Source organism: Saimiri boliviensis, chromosome 12 (assembly GCF_048565385.1).
Source record: "Saimiri boliviensis isolate mSaiBol1 chromosome 12, mSaiBol1.pri, whole genome shotgun sequence".
NCBI classification, from domain to species: domain Eukaryota; kingdom Metazoa; phylum Chordata; class Mammalia; order Primates; family Cebidae; genus Saimiri; species Saimiri boliviensis.
The window spans coordinates 31,632,939-31,654,330 of NC_133460.1; the positions used below are offsets into that span (position 1 = coordinate 31,632,939).

General features: G+C 41.1%; 1 protein-coding gene across 4 annotated transcripts in view; it reads left to right on the forward strand.

Moving 5' to 3' along the window:
• PARN (poly(A)-specific ribonuclease) overlaps positions 1-21,392 on the forward strand; it is a 204,079-nt gene that overhangs the window by 33,631 nt on the left and 149,056 nt on the right. For all 4 annotated transcript variants that reach the window (XR_012512809.1, XM_039478241.2, XM_074382203.1 and 1 more), the window contains 7 exons: positions 452-508; positions 8,192-8,269; positions 14,092-14,135; positions 15,667-15,709; positions 16,053-16,128; positions 18,507-18,617; positions 19,537-19,606. Coding sequence is in view for 3 of the 4 variants with exons in the window: in XM_039478241.2 (XP_039334175.2) it covers positions 452-508; positions 8,192-8,269; positions 14,092-14,135; positions 15,667-15,709; positions 16,053-16,128; positions 18,507-18,617; positions 19,537-19,606 (479 nt within the window). In the remaining variant the exon portion in view is untranslated. The remainder of the gene's footprint in view (positions 1-451; positions 509-8,191; positions 8,270-14,091; positions 14,136-15,666; positions 15,710-16,052; positions 16,129-18,506; positions 18,618-19,536; positions 19,607-21,392) is intronic.

Sequence of the window (21,392 nt, forward strand, 5' to 3'; positions counted from 1 at the left end):
AAAATGTATTTTTCGAGGGAAAAAATCAGGAATTATGAAAATGCTTGATTTGGTCAGTTAACTGTCAGATGGGTTTCCTCAGAATTGACTGTATTACTGAGTTTAGCCTGCAGGTGGCAACTTTTTAAATTAGTGTTTTTAAGACACCTTGAAAGACTTGGAAATTTTAAAGAGTTCGGTGAAGTGATGGGTAAATCTTAAGCATTGTTGTTTTAGTGACTAATGAATAATTTTCCATTTGTTCATTCTACTTTGTAAAATAGAAGAGTGTGTATGTAGATTATTTTAGATGTAGATGTTTGGGAAGATAAGTGCAAAGCACAGGAAACTAAAACTGTTTAACTTAATACAAAATTTGAGTGTCTTTATTTGGGGGTTGGTTTTTTAAATTCATGCACATAAGGAATGTTTATACATCAATAATAATATATGTATGTATTTTTTTAATTAGGAGGAGCTGAATGATGCTGTGGGATTTTCTAGAGTCATTCACGCCATTGCTAATTCGGTAAGTGAGCCGGACTTTTTAGTGAGATTGCAGAGCATACTATCTCAAGTGAAGTATCTGATTATGCAGATTAATCATTTCTTCTCATTTAGAATGTTTACCTGGTATGGAGGAAGAAGTTAGAACTTCATCAAGATAGACTGTTGTTATAATGCAGTTAGTGAGACATAATTGCTGAATTATATTCAAATCATTTTTCAGAGAACCTTGCTTGAAAAATGCATAGGAAGGTTACACTATGTTGTCCTTATATGGCGATATGAAAACCAAGGGTTGTTCTCAAAACCAGTAAGACATCGAATAAGAAAGTAAGGAATAAGAAGAGAAACAATCAGATTTTTTACTGAAGGTGTTTTATTCCCTAAGTAGAAGAATCTAGAGGATAAAAATAATAATGTCTTTGTTTAGTGCTGCATAAATGTAATTGAATTTTATTCTTAATAATATTTGATAAGTTTTCAAAAGATATTGGCTGTTTATGTAAATTTGCTAGGGTGCTCTATGATAGATGTGGTGGGTGTTTTCCCTTGCTTTGTGAGGTCTTTCTGAAAACAGATGGCCAGGCATGGTGGCTTATGTCTATAATCCCAGTACCTTGGAGAGCCAATACAGGTGGATTGATTGAGCTCAGGAATTCAAGACCAGCTTAGTAAACATGGTGAAATCCCATCTCTACCACAAATACAAAAATTAGCCTGGTGTGGTGGTGCATGCCTGTGGTCCCAGCTACTTCAGAGGCTGAGGTGGGAGGATTGCTGGAACTTGGGAATTTAAAGCTGCAGTGAGCCACAATTACGCCACTGCACCCTAGCCTGGGTGACAGACTGAGATCCTGTCTCAAAAAAAAAAGAAAAGAAAAGAAAAAGGCTTCCAAATCTTATGTAGGTAAACTGGGTCATGCTGCTGGTTGTTTCAGACAGACAGCTTGCTTGGATGCTGAACTGCCTATAGTCTAGGACATTCTCTTCTTTGAGCAGTTGACCTGGAAGAAGGAATCATCTTGTACCTTAGATGTTAAGCTTTGCATCAGAGAAGCTTTAAAGCCATAGAAACCCTCTCAGAGTTCCATGCTGTCTCACTGCCAGGTGCAGGCTTGTAAACACAGGGGCACCGAAGGGGAGGCACCCCGCTGTCCTCATTCTGGGATAAACAGAGGTTTATAGAGCCTTGTAAAAGAAGAGGGTTACTCATGAGCACCTCTCTCGCTCAGTCAAGTGAGTTGGGGTGATTAGAGTGGCCTTGACTTCCCAAGCTGCAGTGATCCTCCCACCTCAGCCTTTCAAGTAGCTGGGACCACAGGCCTGCACCTCCACACTGGGCTAATTTTTGTATTTTTGGTAGAGATGGGGTTTCACCCTGTTTCCCAGGCTGGTCTTGAACACTTGAGCTCAAGCAGTCCTCCTGCATTGGACTCCCAAAGTGCTGCGATTAAAGAAATTTGGATAGATCTGGAGAGAAACAAAGGTGTGAGCCTCTTTAGCAATGGCTAAGATTGCAGGTATTCAGAGAAGCAGAGTTGAGTTTCTGGTTCCGTTTGCTCATGTTGTACACACCTAGCCAGCAGACTTCAGATAAGTGGTGGTTTTGATTGAGCCGGGGTACAGAGCTATGGAACATCAGTTGGTTTTGAGCTCTCTTATAGCTGTCATGATAGTTTAGTCAGCTTTTCCAAGATTGGATGTTTGTTTACCTTATACATATTCATATACCTTAGCTTGCTGTACTTGCTTTTCTCTGACATCTTTCTTCTACAGCATATTAGTAACATGTTGCTGACCATTGGCAGTCAACATCCCAAAGCATACTACAAAGCCCCATTTATTAGTGATCCAGACATTTAAAATTTTTGAGTCTTGAATAAAAGTGGACCAAAGTAAAATAAAATGTGTAAATCCCATACCTTAAATTTTTTTTTTTTTTTGAGATGGAGTCTTACTCTTTTGCCCAGGCTGGAGTGCAGTGATGCAGTCTCGGCTTACTGCAACCTCTGCCTCCCAGGTTCAAGCAAGTCTGCTGCCTCCGCATCCCAAGTAGCTGGGATTACAAGTGCCTGCCACCATGCCTGGCTAATTTTTTGTATTTTTAGTAGAATCAGGGTTTCACCATGTTAGCCAGGATGGTCTTGATCTCCTGACCTTGTGATCCACCTGCCTCGGCCTCCCAAAGTGCTGGGATTACAGGTGTGAGCCGCTGCGCCCAGCCAATTTTTGTATTTTTAGTAGAGACGGGATTTCACCACGTTTCTCAGGCTGGTCTTGAACTCCTGACCTCCTGATCTGCCCACCTTGGCCTCCCAAAGTGCTGGGAACAGGCGTGAGCCATCATGCTTGAGCCTACCTTAAAATTATTAATATGGTTAATCTCTGTAAAGGCAGTGAACAGTAAATACTTAAATATTTATATTACACCATCTGGCCAGTAATGCCCATGCCAAAAAAAAATTTTAAAAAATTTATGTCACACCAAATTCCTTTTCAGTCACTGTTAGTATATCTGTGTTTTCTGTAGTTTTTAAAAAACTTACGTTGTGCTAATTTTATACCCCCAGAAAAGTTGCAGAAATAGTACAGTGTTTCCATATATTTCTTATCCAGCTACACCTAATTTTAACATCTTACATAACCATAGTCCAGTTAGCAGAACCAGGAAATTAATATTGGTACAATATTGTGAACTAAACTAAAAATCTTATTTGAATATTTCCCCAGTTTTTCCCACGAAGTCCTTTTTCTGTTCATGATTGTGTCCAGAATCCCACATTGCATTTCCTTATTATTTTTACTTAAACTCCTGCAGACTTTAACAGTTTGTTTTTGTCTTTTATAACCTTAACCTTGATACTTTTTTTTTTTGAAACAGAGTCTCACTCTGTTACCCAGGCTGGAGTACAGTGGCTCCACTGCTCACAGCACCCTTTGCCTACTGGGTTCTGCCTCCTGGGTTGAAGCGATTCTCCTGCCTCAGCTCCCGAGTAACTAGGATTACAGGCACCTGCCACCATGTCCTGCTAATTTTTGTATTTTTACTAGAGATGGGATTTTACCCTGTTGACCAGTCTGGTCTCGCTTCAACTCCTGACCTCAAGTGATCCACCTGCCTCAGCCTCCCAAAGTGTTGAGTTCACCAGCGTCAGCCACTGTGCCTGGCCCTATAACTTGGATTTTTTTTTATGTGTATTGATTGCTGTATTGTTAGAAGTACCCCAGTTGGAATTTGTCTCACATTTTCTCCTGACTGAACTGAGGATATATGGTTTGGCAAAAATACCACAGAAATGATGGTTGATGATGTTGATCTTGATAACTTGGTTAAGGTGATGTCTGCTAAATTTGTGTTAGGTGAAATTAACTGCATAGTTAATAAATTAACTATGTCGTTAAATTATAGTTAAATTAACTATATGGTTCATTTAACTTTATAGTTAATAAATATCTTGGGGGAGATACTTTGAGACCAAACTTTGCCTAGTAATGTTGTCATCTGTCAGTGTATCTTATCTGCGGCAGTTGACACTGTTGTATTCTAATGGGAGTTTGTATTCCCTTTGTCCTTTCTGCATTTGTTCTTGGAATTCTTCTGTAAAGGAAAAATGTCCTTTCCCTCTGTTTATTTATGTATTTATTTAATTTTGAGACACAGTCTCACTCTGTTGCCCAAGCTGGGAGTACAATGGGAGTATACTGGCTCACTGCAGCCTCTGCCTCCCAGGCGCAATCAGTCCTCCCACCTTGGCCTCCCGAGTAGCTGGAACTACAGGCATGTGCTACCACAGGGGACCAATTTTTTATATATACTTTGTGAAAAGAGGGATCTCCCCATGTTGTCCAGGCTGGTCTTGAACTCTTAGACTCAAGCAGTCTCTCTGGCCTCAGCCTCCTAAAGTGCTGGGGTTATGGCTACAAGCTACCACACCCAGCCCTTTCCCCTGTTTATTCTATTGTTGTTATGTATATGAGTATGGACTCAGGGACTTTTTAAAATTCTATAGATTCTTATCTCGTATTTTTACTGTTTGCTTTGTTGCTTAAATTGTACCATCTTTGGAGTGGCTCCTGTGTCCTTCCAACAAGCCCCCCATGCTTTTCTGAGCACTTTCTTGCTTTCTGGTATTCTTGTAGTCTCTGGCTCAGCTGTGGAATGAATTACTTCTCCATGGAGCTCTGGTTCCTTTTATGTGTTTGTTTTTTCATTTTTTTGAAACGGGAGCCTCCCTCTGTTGCCCAGGCTGGAGTGTAGTGACATGATCTTGGCTCACTGCAACCTCCACCTCCGTGGTTCAAGCTATTCTCCTACTTTAGCCTCCTGAGTAGCTAGGTCTACAGGCACACGCCTGGCTAATTTTTGTATTTTTAGTTGTGATGGGGTTTCACCATGTTTGTCAGGCTAGTCTTGAACTGTTGACCTTGTGATCCACCCACCTTGGCCTCCCTAAGCGCTGGCATTACAAGTGTGAGCCAGTGCGCCCAATCTCTGGTTCCTTTTAATAGGAATGATATTTAGAAACCAAGATCTTGCCCTAGGTTACAGCTGTTATATAAGTGCTTCTAAGCCCTCTCACTAGACAGAGTTAAGAACCATATGTATGTAAAACTAGGCATGTACACGCACAGCTATATTTTTGTGTCTCTTTGTATATGTATGTGTGTGTGGGTCTATATAAATGTGTACGTAGCTGGGCATGATGGCTCAACTTTGTAATCCCACACTTTGGGAGGCCAAGGTGAGAGGATTGCTTGAGCCCAGTAGTTCAAGACCAGCTGGGCAACGTAGGAGACCCTGTCTCTACAAAAAATGTAAAAATTATCTGGGTGTGGTGGCTCACGCCTGTAACCCCAGCACTTTGAGAGGCCAAGGTGGGTAGATCACTTGAGGTCAGGAGTTTGAGACCAGCCTGACCAACATGATGAAACCCCATCTATACTAAAAATACAAAAATTAGCTAGTGTGGTGTTACACATCTGTAATCCCAGCTATTCAGGAGGTTGAGGCAGGAGAATCTCTTGAACCTGGAAGACGGAGGTTGCAGTGGGCAAAGATTGTTCCACTGCACTCCAGCCTGGGCAATAGAGCAAGACTTCATCTCCAAAAACAAAATTAAGAAATTAGCCAGGAGTGGCTATGCCTGTGGCACATGTCTGTGGTCCTAAGCTACAAGGGAGGCTGAGGTGGGAGGATTGCTTTGAGTACAGGAGTTTGAGGCTACAGTGAGTCATGATGGTGCCACTGTACTACAGCCTGGGCAACAGAGTGAGACTCTGTCTCTAAATAAATAAGTGTGTGTGTGTGTGTGTGTGTGTGTGTGTGTGCACGTGCGCGCATATTTGTGGGTATGTGTATCCATGCCTTTATACTGATAACTCAGATTCTAGTACAATAATAACACGTGGCTTATTTTTAGCTTCTTCTCTTTTCTTATTTGTACCTTCTCTCTCAACAGTGAGAAATCAGTTCCTGTTACTTCCATTATGTTTATCTGTTTAAACCTGTTATACACATAAAGTAGCTTCAGAGCTACTAACCCATACCTTGCAAGAAGTACATTTATTGATGAAATTATAACATTTATGATTTATGTGCAATTCCATTTTTTTTTTTTTTTTTTTTTTTTTTGAGACGGAGTTTCGCTCTTGTTACCCAGGCTGGAGTGCAATGGCGTGATCTCGGCTCACCGCAACCTCCGCCTCCTGGGTTCAGGCAATTCTCCTGCCTCAGCCTCCTGAGTAGCTGGGATTACAGGCACACGCCACCATGCCCAGCTAATTTTTTGTATTTTTAGTAGACACGGGGTTTCACAATGTTGACCAGGATGGTCTCGATCTCTCGACCTCGTGATCCACCCGTCTCGGCCTCCCAAAGTGCTGGGATTACAGGCTTGAGCCATCGCGCCCGGCCCAAAGGGTAGTAACTTCTGGGTCATCAGGTCATTACCATGGAATGAGGTGGCAATGCCCAGGTGTTGCCATGGCAATGGTAAACTGACATGGCACAATGTTTTGTTTTTTTTTTTTTTGAGACGGAGTTTCGCTCTTGTTACCCAGGCTGGAGTGCAATGGCATGATCTCGGCTCACCGCAACCTCCGCCTCCTGGGTTCAGGCAATTCTCCTGCCTCAGCCTCCTGAGTAGCTGGGATTACAGGCACACGCCACCATGCCCAGCTAATTTTTAGTATTTTTAGTAGAGACGGGGTTTCACCATGTTGACCAGGATGGTCTCGATCTCTTGACCTCGTGATCCACCCGCCTCGGCCTCCCAAAGTGCTGGGATTACAGGCTTGAGCCACTGCGCCCGGCCGAATTCCGTTTTTTAGCTTTACAGTATCTAGTCACAATGCACTTTTCCATGTTAGTTTGTTTCTTGTTAACCTTCAGTGTGGTTATAGTAATCATTTATAATACAGTTTGGTTCATTTATTAGTGTTTGCATTCCATTGGGGTTGCCTACACATCTTTTCTGTGGTTTCAATCAATGCTCATTATTTTAGCATAGCATAGATATTCAGAACCAATACTGTGCCAAAGGACAGCTTCTCTGTTAGATTTGGGAGATTTTGTGTAGGATTATTTATTTCAGGTAATTAATGTGTAGTCCCTTGAGTCAAGCAGTTTACACTGAACATCCTTTGGGACATAGTAAAAAGCTCCATTGTGGTAACCTGATGGTTTATGCTAAAATGGTGTCACCTGGCTGACTAAATCTAAATTGATATTCCATTTTGGTAATTTAATTTTTATCGAAATGGACTAATTTGTTGCCCATTGCACAAAGAGGGCTGCCAGCACATATATTGTATTTCTGTTGGTTGAAAGGCAGTGACTTTTATTGGAAATGTATTTAAAAATATGCCCCATGAATTTTGGCATAATGATATAAGAAATGCAGTTCTGTTTAATATAGTTAGAAATTAGTTATTTTTACCTTTTAGCATTGTTATGAATGTATCTTATGAAGTGAGTTGTCTTAAAGGGTACAGTCCTAAAATTTACATTTAGTTTTGTTCCCAAATTATTTGACAGTTCAAGGGAGTCAGTGCTTTCAGATTTTACTTGTTTTTTTGTTGTTGTTGGAGATGGAGTCTTGCTCTTTTGCCAGGCTGGAATGCAGTGGCACGATCTCAGTTCACTGCAGCCTCTGCCTCCTGGGTTCAAGTGTTTCTCCTGTCTCAGCCTCATGAGTTGCTGGGATTACAGGCACGTGCCACCACGCCCAGCTAATTTTTGTATTTTTTTTTTTTTTAGTAGAGACAGAGTTTCACTATGTTGGCCAGATGGTCCCAATCTCTTTACCTTGTGATCCGCCTGCCTTTGCCTCCCAAAGTACTGGGATTTACAGGTGTGAGCCATCGTATTGGCTAGATTTTACTTTTAAACAAACAAACAAACAAACAAAAAACTTTTCCATCAAAATTTTACTACTTCTGACTCAATGAGGGTGGCATAATTAATAAAAATTCAGAAAAAGATCAGTGACATCAAAGTCATTTGGAGCTTTCACTTTGCTTTTTGGATTCCAAATTTGAAGAGGAATGAAGCCAGCCCAAGTTTACTTATTTTTACTTTTTTTTTTTAAGTGTAGAAAGCAAGTTTAGTACAAAGTCCTCTTGGAATCTGAAGTATACATTTTATTCTCAACCCCAGTATAATTTTGAATGTAGAATTCTTTTTTCTAACCTTGCCTTTTTTTAGGGAAAACTTGTAATTGGACATAATATGCTCTTGGACGTCATGCACACAGTTCATCAATTCTACTGCCCTCTGCCTGCGGTAAGTGACCTGTCAGTCTCTGTTCGATATTAGCAGGTTGCTTTTTATCTGAGACAATATTATTATGATGCTTTTTATGGAGAAACTGTTCTCTGCTTGGGTGCCATTTCCTAGTATGCAGCATGTTCCCAGGGAGAGAATCTTATGCACTCAGTTGCACATTTTTTTTTTTTCTTTCTTGAGACAGACTCTCGCTCTGTTGCCCAGGCTGGAGTCGAGTGGCATTATCTTGGCTCACTGCAGCCTGCACTTTCCAGATTCAAGCAATTCTCCTGCTTCAGCCTCCCAAGCAGCTGGGGTTACAGGCCCTTGCCACCATGCCCCAGTATTTTTTGCATTTTTAGTAGAGACAGGTTTTTGCCATTTTGGCCAGGCTGGTCTTGAACTCCTGAACCCAGGTGATTCACCCGTCTTGGCCTCCCAAAGAGCAGGGATTATAGGGATGAGCCACTGCACCTGGCCTCAGTTGCACATTTTTAACAAACTGTACCTACAAGCTTTTTTATTAAGGGATCTTCAGTCACTGCCATTGCCAGAGGGAGAGTAAACATTTGTTTCATCGTTTTAATGCCAGTGTTGCTCATTTAGTGCTGGACAGGGGTTCCCAGTCACAGATGTGGGCTGCTAGTTTGGTCCTGCTAAAATTAGACGTAGCAGGGCCATTGAAGGCAAGTGGTGGCAGCTGAACTGGATCCAGTCTTATAGAATTGTTGATTGTCCCTGCTAGGTTGCTTCCCTTACATTCTCTGCTGACCTCGGTAGTGCTTTTTTGAGTCTTTGAGCCGAGTTGTCTCGATTGACCAAAGCACAAGCTGCTTTGGTTCCCCTGCTAGCTGTCCCTCTTCTGCTCTATACGGTGTTTTTGGCCTCATGTTACTTGTCCCCGTCACTGTGTACTCCACTCTCTTTTATTTCCTCTTCATCTTTTCTGTCTTTTAGTGATCTCACTCACTTTACTGCTTCAGCTGTAGACACCAACATCTTTATCCCCAGCTGTGGTCTCTCTTCAGATCCAGGTATACATTTCATGCTGGACTCTAAACATGCCTACGTGGATACCCCCCAGCCTAAGTGTTGTTTCCAACTGAGATGTCTCAAATGAGATATTTAACTTGTACTTCTTTTCTTTTTTACTGTCTCCACACCACTGCTTTCTCCTCATCCCATTACTATGAGTGATTCCCAGTTACCAACACTGTTTTTAGCATTAGTTTTGACTGTTGCTCTGTCCCCAGATCTGGTCGTATACAAAATCCTGGCGATTTTATCTCCATGCCCTCTCTCACATCCGAATTCTTTTCATTTTTGTTGCAATCGACCTTATTTCTCACCTTGGAGTTTAGCAAATTCCATGTAGGATTTACTGTCCCTCTTCAACTTTCAGCCCATCCTTTAAACTAGAAGTTGGCACATGTTTTCTATAAAGGGCCAGATAGTAAAATATTTTCAGCTTTCCAGGCTGTATAGTTTCTGTCACAACTCTCAGCTCTGTCATTATCACCCCAAAATGCCATGGAATACGTAAACATGTTGCAATAAAACTTTATTTAAAAAATAGTTGGTGGGCCGTATTTGGTCTGTAGACAATATAGTATGTCACGGGACTAATCTTTTTCTTTCTTTTTTTTTTTTTTTAACAATTTTTTTTCCCATGTCTTTTTTTTTTTTTTTTTTTAAAGATAGGGTTTCACCATATTGGTCAGGCTGGTCTCGAACTCCTGATGTCAGATGATCCACCCACCTCAGCCTCCCAAAGTGCTGGGATTACAGGCATCAGCCACCGTGCCTGGCTGCCCCATATCTTTTTAATAAAATAGAGATGAGGTCTCACTCTGTTGTTCAGGCTGATCTCAAGCTGCTGGGGTCAAGCAATCCTCCTGCCTCAGCCTCCTGATTAGCTAGAACTACTGGTGCATACTACCATGCCCAGCTAGATTAATCTTTTATTTCTGAATTGGTAGACATTTGCTTGAGAGTTCAGTCTCACTTCTGCAAACCTTCAGTTACTTCATGTTTTTTAGGTCCCATTGTTCCATCAGAATTTTGATTACCCACTTTAAAAAAGTGCAGTACACCCTAGCCATGAGTGGGCCAGTTGCTCCCCATGTTGTGTTTCTGCAAACTTAGGTTGTCATCACTTTTTATGACAGCTCTATCACCTTCTAACACATTTTAGGACTTGAAGACATCATAGTTGTGAGTCTCAAAACAAGTGTGACAGGTGTGGAACTGCATTTCTTCTTCTTTTTTTTTTTTTTTTTTTGAGACTGAGTGTTACTCTGTGGCCCAGGCTGGAGTGCAGTAGTGCGATCTCCGCTTACTTCAACCTCCGCCTCCCAGGCTCAAGCGACTCTTCTGCCTCAGCCTGCTTAGTAGCTGGGATTGCAGGCACCCGCTACCATTCCCAGCTAATTTTTGTATTTTTAGTAGAGACAGGGTTTACTGTGTTGGCCAGGCTGGTCTCGAATTCCTGACCTCACGTCATCCACCTGCCTCGGCCTCCCAAAGTGTTGAGATTACAGGCGTCAGCTACTGCGCCTGGCCTAGATTTGCATTTCTTAAGTCTAATGAGCTAATGTTTATGTCATCCACACTTTTTGATTTTTCTGTTTTCACTTTCACTCCTTTTCTTTTCTCTCTCTCTTTTTTTTTTTTTTTTTTTTTTTTTTGAGATGGAGTCTCTCTCTGTCACCTTGGCTAGAGTGCAGTGGTACAATCTTGGCCCACTGCAACCTCCATCTTCTGGGTTCAAGAGATTCTCCTGCTGCAGCCTCCCAAGTAGCTGTGATTACAGGCCTGTGCCACCATGCCTGGCTAATTTTTGTATTTTTAGTAAAGAGGGGATTTCACCATGTTGGCCAGGCCATTCTCAAACTCCTGATCTCAGGTAATCTGCCTGCCTTGGCCTCCCAAAGTGCTAGGATTACAGGCATGAGCCACCATGCTTGACCATTTTTTTTTCCCTTCTTTGAGACATTGTCTCACTGTGTCACTCAGGCTGGAGTGCAGTGGCGCGATCATAGTCCTCTGCACCCTCAACTCCCCGGGCTCAAATGATACTCCTACCTCAGCCACCTGTGTACTGGGACCACAGGCACATGCCACCATGCCTGACTAATGATTGTGTATTTTTCATAGAGATGAGATCTCACCATTTACCCAGGCTGGTCTCAAACTCCTGGGCTCAAGAGAGATCTCTCCACCTCAGTCTCCCAAAGTGCTAAGATTATAGGTGTGAACCACTGCACCTGGCCTCAGCACCCACTTCTTATTGGCCAAGTAGATCAAAGTAGCAGCTCGCCTTGACTTTTTGAGCTATTTATTTATTTATTTTTGAGATGGAGTCTTGCGCTGTCACCCAGCCTAGAGTGCAGTGGCGCAATCCTGGCTCACTGCAACCTCTGGCTCCCGGATTCAAGCGTTTCTCCTGCCTCAGCCTCTGAAGTAGCTGGGATTATAGGCGCCTGCCACCACGCCTGGCTAATTTTTATATTTTTATTAGTGATGGGGTTTCACCATGTTGGACAAGCTGGTCTAGAACTTTCAGCCTCAAGTGATCCACCTGCTCAGCCTCCCAAAGTGCTAGGATTACAGGCATGAGTCATCATGCCCGGCCCTTTTTGACCTTTAAAGCAATCAAGTTATCAGCAAGGCAAGAGGAAAATATATTTAATTCTGTGCTTCTCTGTGTTTTGAATACCAAACAGAACTTGGCACTAGAAGGCATTAAATATCAATTTAATGAATGAAGTATCTTCCGACTGCCAGTTTTGTAATCTTCTGATGTATGGCTCTGTTTCTGTCACTGACCCTGCTGAAAATTCTAAATTAATTCCATGCTCTTTGTTTTCTAGCCAGTTGACTGTTTTTAACCCCTGCATATCAGGCTTTCTGTGATCCAGCCCAATCTTTCTGTGTATCTCTTGTTACTCTCCTTTTTCCAAGACTGGCTTATTTGTTCCCTGAGAGGTGCTTTGTATAATTTCTTCCAACTTGAATTTTCTCTCATTGTTCTCAATGCTTGCTGTTCCTTTAACTTTCTGTGGTGCAGCATTTGCCTCCTTTATGAAGTTTTTGTTGTCTGCTACCTTGCCCAAGACGTGCTCTTTGCTTTCTCTGAGCTCCCACAGAACATTGTACCTCTGTAGGTTACATAAATTTTGTCTTGAATTATACAACGTAACCCCCTTCTAGGTGGTTAGGTTAGCACCTTGGATAAGGAGTGCAGCCTTTTTGTTGTCTGTGTCTAAGTGCCTAACATAACACATCGTGTGTAACACATGTAACATTAATGAATGTTAAATGCAGTGAAACTGGTCTTGAATTAAATTCTGGTAGAAAGAGCAAGTGATTTGTTGTAGAGGCGTAAGTGGATCAGGATAAACAGTTTTATCCCTTACTTTATTACTAAGGCTACCTGGGTAAGTCACTTAATTTCTTTATGTTCTGGCATTGTCAGGAGAGAAAATGTTTTTTTTTTTTTTTTTTTTTTTCCTGTTTACCTTGAGAAGAAGTGATGAGAACAGATTAGAAAGCCTAATAAATTAGAAAGCTGGATGTGGTGGTGGATACCTGCTGTGCCTGCTCCTTGAGAGGTTCTTATGGGAGGATCGCTTGAATCTAGGAGTTCAAGGCTAGTCTGGGCAGCATAGTGAGACCCTGACTCGATAAAAAGGTAGAACTTTTACATATGCTGGTATTAAAATTTGCATTTAAAAGGACACTACAGAATCCACATTTTGGAGTTACCTTTTAAGGGAGAGTATTTTCTTATGAACCATCTTTTAGAAAGCATTAGTCTAGAACTGTGCTATGTGTTGACCCTGGAGGTGGCTGTAATTCTCCTTGTTCCTTGTTTGTAAAGCTTTCTAGTGGTATTGCGAGATTACAAACAGTCATTATTGCATTTTTTTTTTGACTTTGCGTTGAAACCACTAGTTCACGCTTTTTAATTTAACTGTGGCCATTGAAAAGCTGGTGAGTATATCAAGCTAGCTAAATACAGTCTGTATATACAGGCTTGAAAAGCTAATTGGAAACAGCAGTTTCCTATGAAGTATGAATAACATTGAAGAGAAGTGTAGCTTACAAAGGGTCAGGAGTATGACTACTTAGTCTAGTGTGGCAATTGTGTATGTAAATGAGTTAATTCAAAATTAGAGTACTCTCATTTCAGCTCTAGAATTCCTGATCAAAATAAACTTGAGAAATGAATTGTCTAATCTAGGCACTGGCTATTTGTGCCACTTTAGCAATTTTCTAGAGTTGAAACAGGAATCGTATGTGTATTGAAAGGCGTATGTTTCCAAGGCCATTTTTACTAATGTTTCATAGGTGATCTCAGTAAAGGTCTAAGCTAGTTTGCAGTATGCCCATTTCCTGTATAAACCATCTAATTTAAATGACTGCTTATCTTACTATTAAATTTGTGTGGTAGATCAGAGCCTGTTAGCTGTTACTGGAAGTTTTCTGGAGTTATTATAGGCCTCTCAAATATGTAGTTTTTTAATACATATTATTGGATATTCCTCTCTGCCTCTTCCCAATTTCAGCTGTTGAATTCTTAAATTCTTGTGTTTTGGTTATGCAGAATTTAGTTATCAGGTTATATGGTTCCCAATAAGTGAGAAAATTGTGAAGTTTTTTTTTTTTTTTTTTCAGTACTTATTAACTAGAAGTGGGTTTTGTAGTTTAGCTTAAGGCCCGTGTGAGGTCCAGTAGCTTGTTGGAGACGACAGCTATGGAACTTGAGCTGTATACATGTTTTTTAAGACGGTAATTGTATTAGGAAAATTGTAACAAGTGCTTCTCTTGTTCTTTAGGACTTAAATGAGTTTAAAGAGATGACAACATGTGTTTTCCCCAGGTAAGCAAGCTGTGTGGTTTAAGAGAGTCTGCTGGGTGTGGTGGCTCACGCCTATAATCACACCATTTTGGGAGACAGAGGTGGGAGGATCATTTGAACCTAGGAGTTCAGTAGCAGCCCAGGCAACATAGTGAAACCCCATCTCTACAAAAAATAAAAACTTAGCTGGGCATCGTGGCATACCTGTGGTCCAGCTACTCGGGAAGCTGAAGTGGGCAAATTGCTTGAACCCAGGAGGTCTAGGCTGCAGTGAGCCGTAATAGTGCCGCTACACTCCAGCCTGGGTGACAGTGAGATCCTGTCTCCAAACAATAAAAATAAAAAAGATTCATCATGACATATACAATACAAATAGACATATAGTGATTTGTGATTGTCAAAACCATTAGGTCATGATTAGAGTCCAGTTTATATAAGCCTGGAACTTATTTACTGTTTCCAATGTTGTGATGGCTTGCTTTTATAATTTATGATTGGTTTTGTTATCGAAAAATCAGTTTGAACTGAGAGTGAAAGTAGACAGCAACTCCTTTTTTCTTATCCCTCATCTTGCTGTCTCAAGAAGTGGTGAAGCCTCCTTGACATGGCTTTGTCTGTCTTACATGTAGGATGTACCCTATAACTATTGAAGTGTCCAGTTGAGAGTGTTTAAGAGTCAGTCAAGAACTGTCTGTCTGGCTAGAGATTGTATTTTATCCACTTCAAGTCAGTGCCTTTTCCTGTTGATGTTTTCCACAGTTATTGCACCTTTGTTCTGATAGGTCACATGTCACGTATTTCTAAGACCTAATAGGTCAGCCATGTGGAGCCTACAGAACAAGTGTTTGTGTTTTAGGACCTGTTGAAGAGGGATAGGCCTGGTATTCAAGCAATTGCTCTTTCAGCTGGGTTATTTCCTTTTACCTACTGTGTTCACATTTATATGAAAAAAATAGAGAAATCGAGTTTTTGTGTCAGTTTCTCCCCACTCCCCCCACCCCACGCCACCCTTTTTTTTTTTTTTTTTTTTTAATATTTCTGGTCTCTGAAATGGAATAATAAGAAATAAAAACAACAGCATGAAAGTACTGATTGCAGATTTTGGCCCTCCAGAAGAATTTATAGTTTACAAACCTGAAGAGTAGCAGTAAATGGTAGCAGTTAGGAAATGGTAGACTGGCAGCAGTATTTGAACCATGTTAAACCATGTGAGAGTATTTGACTCACACTTGAGATTGATGGAGCCTGGGCTCTCTCAGGATCCAGGTGAATCTGGAACTTGTATGCCAGGTGTGGACTCTCCTGCAATCACTGGATGAAGTCTCTGAGGATGGGACTGAGTATCTACCCCACCATACTAGGGATGCCGGTGCTAGGTTCAAAATGGCCAAGGTGTTTAATTCCTCTGTCTGTGTTTAAGTATTTTATGTATTATTTTATGTTTTAAATATGTATTTTATGTATTAAGTATTTTAAGTAGCTTACATGTTGAGTAAAAGATGTTTCAAACATTGATAAACATTTTGTTTACCTTGTTAAAAATTCTGTTTAGACTCTTGGATACTAAACTGATGGCCAGCACACAACCTTTTAAGGTACTATTCATTTGCTACTTTATAAAGTGACTGCATTTTACCGAGTGAAATGAATGCCAGAACAATATAGCCTTCCGGCAAAAGTTTGGAGGTATTTAATGCATCTGTAAAAATCTTCATTCATTTGGTTATACTTTGTATATTATAAAAATTAAACTAGCTACTTGTCTTTCACGTTGAAAAAAATGAAGACTTCTGTGTTTCTTTAAAGAACACAAGGGGGCAGTACTAGCTGCTGCCTTTTTATGTTTTTTTTGGTTTTTTTTTTTGGTCAGTGAATCTCTTTAGTATATATTGTACTGAGGTGATGAAGTCTCATAATTCTTTGCTTCCTGGTTTACAGGATATTATTAACAACACATCCCTTGCTGAATTGGAAAAGCGGTTAAAAGAGACACCTTTCAACCCTCCTAAAGTTGGTAAGAATATTAAATAAATCTGAAAGCCTCTAAACTCTTTGTAGTAATTATTGATGTATATTGTAGAAGAAAGGCAGGATGGCTCTGGAAACCATATTGTTCATTTATAGATTTTGGCCGAATTCACTTGCATGTACCTTGTGCTGAATTACTGTTTTTTGAATAGAGATGGTCTTTTACTTCTACATCTATTTTATGTTAATGGAGTTGGGTAGCCATTCATTGAGAATTTTAGCAGTTAAAGCTTCAAGGCTTTTATTTCTTGACTTACAGAATTCTCCTAAAACTTGATGTGCCCTTCTTTTCTTTGATAACATTGTTTAAGCAGAGAAAAAGAGCTAGTGATGAATCACCAGGGGTAGAGTAAAAAATATATTTTCCTTCTCAGAAAAGCCCAAGAACTGGATTTATAGATTAGATTAAGGCGAGTCCTCACCCTGCCTCCTTTTCAGCTGGTTTAGAGAGTAGAAACAGCAGCACTGAGGAAAACCAGAAGTAGGGAGATGAGATGGAGGTGTTTTGCCACCTCTGGCCATACCCAGGTATGCAGAGAACCTTCCAGGTGCTGCTTCCTTGGTCCTTGTTAGCCTAATTGTGCTGCCCATGTGGTGATTACCGAGCCATTAGCTATAGCCTGAAAACTGCTAAAGACATGGATAATAGGACTAATGGTTTAGAAATTGATAATGCAGGTTATTAAAGCAGCCAGCACTACAGTTATTTGCCTCTTTCTGGGTAACAGTCCAAGAAAGGAATTAAGAAAAGTGGTGGTGGGGCCATGGGAGTAGAAAACCTAGACCTTTTCTATAACAGTATAATGGAAATAATTGATTTTGGAAAGAATGTGTTTCAGTTGATGATGGAGTGGAAGGTATTACCTAGGTGGCTATCATGTTAAAAGGCTTTTTTTAAAAAAGACGTCAAGTCTAATATTTAATTTACAGAAGTTAAAGAATTCTTGCTTCAGGAACATTGTACTGATACAAAAACAGTTACAGTTTTTTCATTGTTAATTTCCATTCATGCTTTTGATTCTGTGTTGTAGTAACCTCCTTGAAATTTATTTCCAGAATGGTTCTAGGAAATAATTATTTATGAGTTATGGTTTAAGCTTATTATTTCCATATAAAACAGTAGTTAGTATCTGGTAGAGAATTAAGTCTAAAACAAGTCATTTCTGTTAGAGTTTGTCTGGTCACATCTGTATTTATCAGTGTCACAAAAAAAACCATATTATATATAAAATGGTCTTTGAGGTGAAGTGGCTTCAAGATCCAAGGCCAGCATTATAGCAAGTTCAGTTAATTTTGGAGTTGGTTGTGCTGTCAACTTTTGATCTCTAAGCTTGGGAGCATAGTAGAGGACAGTAGTGAATTTGAGCTGTCAATCTTGAATTGCAGTCTTTTGTTTTTTGAGGGGAGGGTTACCTTAGGTATTGATAGATAGTTTTTGAGTGCTTACCATCTACCAAGCACTAGGTAAGAGTTTAACTTACATTATCTCATCTGATCCCAAGAACCTTTTTTTTTTTTTTTTTTGAGACAGAGTTTCACTCTTGTTACCCAGGCTGGAGTGCAATGGCGCGATCTCGGCTCACCGCAACCTCCGCCTCCTGGGTTCAAGCAATTCTCCTGCCTCAGCCTCCTGAGTAGCTGGGATTACAGGCACGCACCACCATGCCCAGCTAATTTTTTGTATTTTTTAGTAGAGACGGGGTTTCACCATGTTGACCAGGATGGTCTCGATCTCTCGACCTTGTGATCTGCCCGCCTCAGCCTCCCAAAGTGCTGGGATTACAGGCTTGAGCCACCGCGCCTGGCTCCCCAACAACCTTTTGAAGAAGGTTTGATTATCATCTCCATTTTACACAAATGGAAGCTTAGCTATAAATTGACTTGCCTAAGGTCATATAGCAAATAAGCGGTGGAGCAGAGATTCAAACTCAGTGTGACTCCAGGGCCCATGCGGTTAATCTTTATTTTGAATCGTCTGTTGTGTCCTGATGTGACCGTCCTGTAGAAGGGAAGAATGTCCTTTTCATGGCCTTAGAAAGCAAGCAGAAGAGGAATAATTGTCCTAGAGCGAGTTATGCATGATCATAAATAGGACTCACCAGTGTGGGATGAGAAAGCCAACGGCTGAGTTCTTCATAATGTAACTGGGGCATTTCTGTATCCTAGACCAAAGCTGCCATTTTCAGTGACTCTGTTATCTTGTATTGTAAGGTCTTATATGGAGAGAATTAAGGAATAGATAGCTTTTTATTCTGCCTGTTTAGGATATTTCTGTAGCATATACTAATGCAATTTGGATTGGTAGGGCAGTGTGCTTACTAGTCTTTGTTTTGAGGAAAACTTTTTTTTCCTTTTTTTTCTTAGAAAGTGCCGAAGGTTTTCCCAGTTATGACACAGCGTCTGAACAGCTCCACGAGGCAGGCTACGATGCCTACATCACAGGGCTGTGCTTCATCTCCATGGCCAATTACCTAGGTACACATTACATGTGTTTCAGTCAAACAGGCCGTGATCTAGAATGGATCTCACCCTTCTCCTGTCTTAGGCTGCTATAATAAATCAGTGTAGACTGTGGGGCTTAAACAACAGACATTTATTTCTTATAGTTCTGGACGCTGGGAAGTCCAAGACCCAGTTGCCAGCAGTCTGGTATCTGGCGACAGTCCACTTCCTGGTTTATAGATGGCCGCCTTCTCATGTTGTCACATGGTAGAGAGCATAGAGAGCAGAAGCTGTGCCTACTCTTCTTTTTTTTAAGGGTCAGGGTCTCACCCTATCACCCAGACTGGAAGTACAGTGGTACAATCATAGCTTACTGCAACCCTGAACTCCTGGGTTTAAGAGATCCTCCCACCTCAGCCTCCCAGGTAGCTGGGACTACAGGTGTGCACCACCGTGCCTGGCTTACTTTTTAATTTTTTTAATGGAAACAGGATCTTGCTATGTTAATTAGGCTAGTCTAGAATTTCTAGGCTCAAGCGATCCTCCTACCCAAAGTGTTGGAATTTCAGGCATGAGCCACCACACCTGGTCTCCTGACAGTTCTTATAAAGGCACTAATTCCTTCATGACCTAATCACCTCCTAAAGGTCTCACTTCTAAATACCATTCTATTGGGGTTTAGGCTTCAACTTATGAATTTTAGGGGCACACGAACATTGAACCTATATCACTACCATTTTATTGGGATCCACTCACCCAGTTAGAAGTGGGAGCATTTTGAGGTAGGAGTGGGAGGACATGAGGGGAAGGGGAATTGGCAAGGAAAACCACTGACACTTCCTGTGGTACGGTACTTGGTCCATGGTGTTTCTTTAAATCTGTTTTGGTCTAAACTTTCAGGCTTGATCTGTGTGACTATGAATAATAATACCTCTCTTCTTTTCTTCATTAGGTTCTTTTCTCAGCCCTCCAAAAATTCATGTGTCTGCCAGATCAAAACTCATTGAACCTTTTTTTAACAAGTAAGTAATCAGAGAGTTCCATTTCCCAAGTTCTCTTAATGTGAAACAGCCTACTATCTTGGGATGTCAGTTTGGAGTGATTGGGAGCTGTAGCACATTTTTAGATAAAATATTTTTCATCTCAAGTGACTCAGATGTTTTTTGAAAGTAGAAATTGACCTTTTGGGAAACAAATATATTAAAAATATAGGCTTTAAAAAAAGAAAAAAGAAAACATTGCTAGAGGTAGTACATCTCTTCCCAGAAAAAGAACTAGTAGTTCTGGCATTTAAATTTTCCATGAGTTGGGCCAGGCGTGGTGGCTCACGCCTGTAATCGCAGCACTTGGGCAGATCATTTGAGGTCAGGAGTTTGAGGCCAGCCTGGCCAACATGGTAAAACCCTGTCTAAATATACAAAAATTAGCCAGGCATGATGGTGGGTTCCTGTAATGCTAGCTACTCGGGAGGCTGAGGTGGGAGAATTGCTTCAACGCAGGAGGCAGAGGTTGCATTGAGCTGAGATGGCACCACTGCACTGCAGCCTGGGCAACAGAGCAAAACTCTGTCTCAAAAAAAAAAATTCTGGGCGGCCGAGGCGGGTGGATCACAAGGTCAAGAGATCAAGACCATCCTGGTCAACATAGTGAAACCCCGTCTCTACTAAAAATACAAAAAATTAGCTGGGCATGGTGGCGCATGCCTGTAATCCCAGCTACTCAGGAGGCTGAGGCAGGAGAATTGCCTGAACCCAGGAGGCGGAGGTTGCGGTGAGCCGAGATCACGCCGTTGCACTCCAGCCTGGGTAATGAGTGAAACTCCGTCTCAAAAAAATAAAAAACTATTTAATAGATATTTATGTATGGTTCCACCTACACCCTGACAAATTTGACATGTGAGATTATTATTTATGCTTGCATTATTATCTGATTAAATAATACTGTGTCTAAGAAGATACTGGTTCTATAAATAGTTTTTAAGAAATCCATGAAGTTGAGGCCAGGCGCAGTGGCTCACACCTCTCAAAGTAATCCCAGAACTTTGGGAGGCTGAGACGGGTAGATCACCTGAGGTTGGGATGAGACCAGCCTGACCAACATGGAGAAATCCCATTTCTACTAAAAATACAAAATTCACCAGGCGTGGTCACGCATGCCTGCAATCCTAGCTACTCGCGAAGCTGAGGCAAGAGAATTGTTTCAACCTGGAAGTAGAGGTTGTGGTGAGCCGACATGGCGCCATTGTACTCCAGCCTTGGCTACAAGGGCAAGACTCCATCTAAAAAAAAAAAGAAACCCATGAAGTTTTGTGCTGTGGGCTGTCACTCACGCCTCTAATCCCAGCACCTTGGGAGGCTGAGGTGGGCAGATCACGGTAGGCCAGGAGTTTGAGACCAGCCTGGCCATGGTGAAACCTCATCTCTACTGAAAATACAAAATCTAGCTGGGCGTGTTGGCAAGCCCTTGTAATCCTAGCTACTTGAGATGCTGAGGCAGGATAATCACTTGAACTTGGGAGGCAAAAGTTGCAGTAACTATCACCACACCACACTGCACTCCAGCCTGGAAGACAGAGTAAGACCCCATCTTAAAAAAAAAAGAAATCCATGAAGTTTTGATTGCAGTTACATCTGAGCCCTCATCTGAATGGACCTAATGAAGCAAAGGCTTGCTCGTATATCTTCATTGTTGTAAGCAGTCAGAGTGATATAGGCAGAAGTTTTAAGTTCAGACCATGTTTAAAGAAAACTGTTACTTCAAGGTGTGCTTTGTGCTTGCTTAACAAAGCTGATATTGAAGTTAAGGATG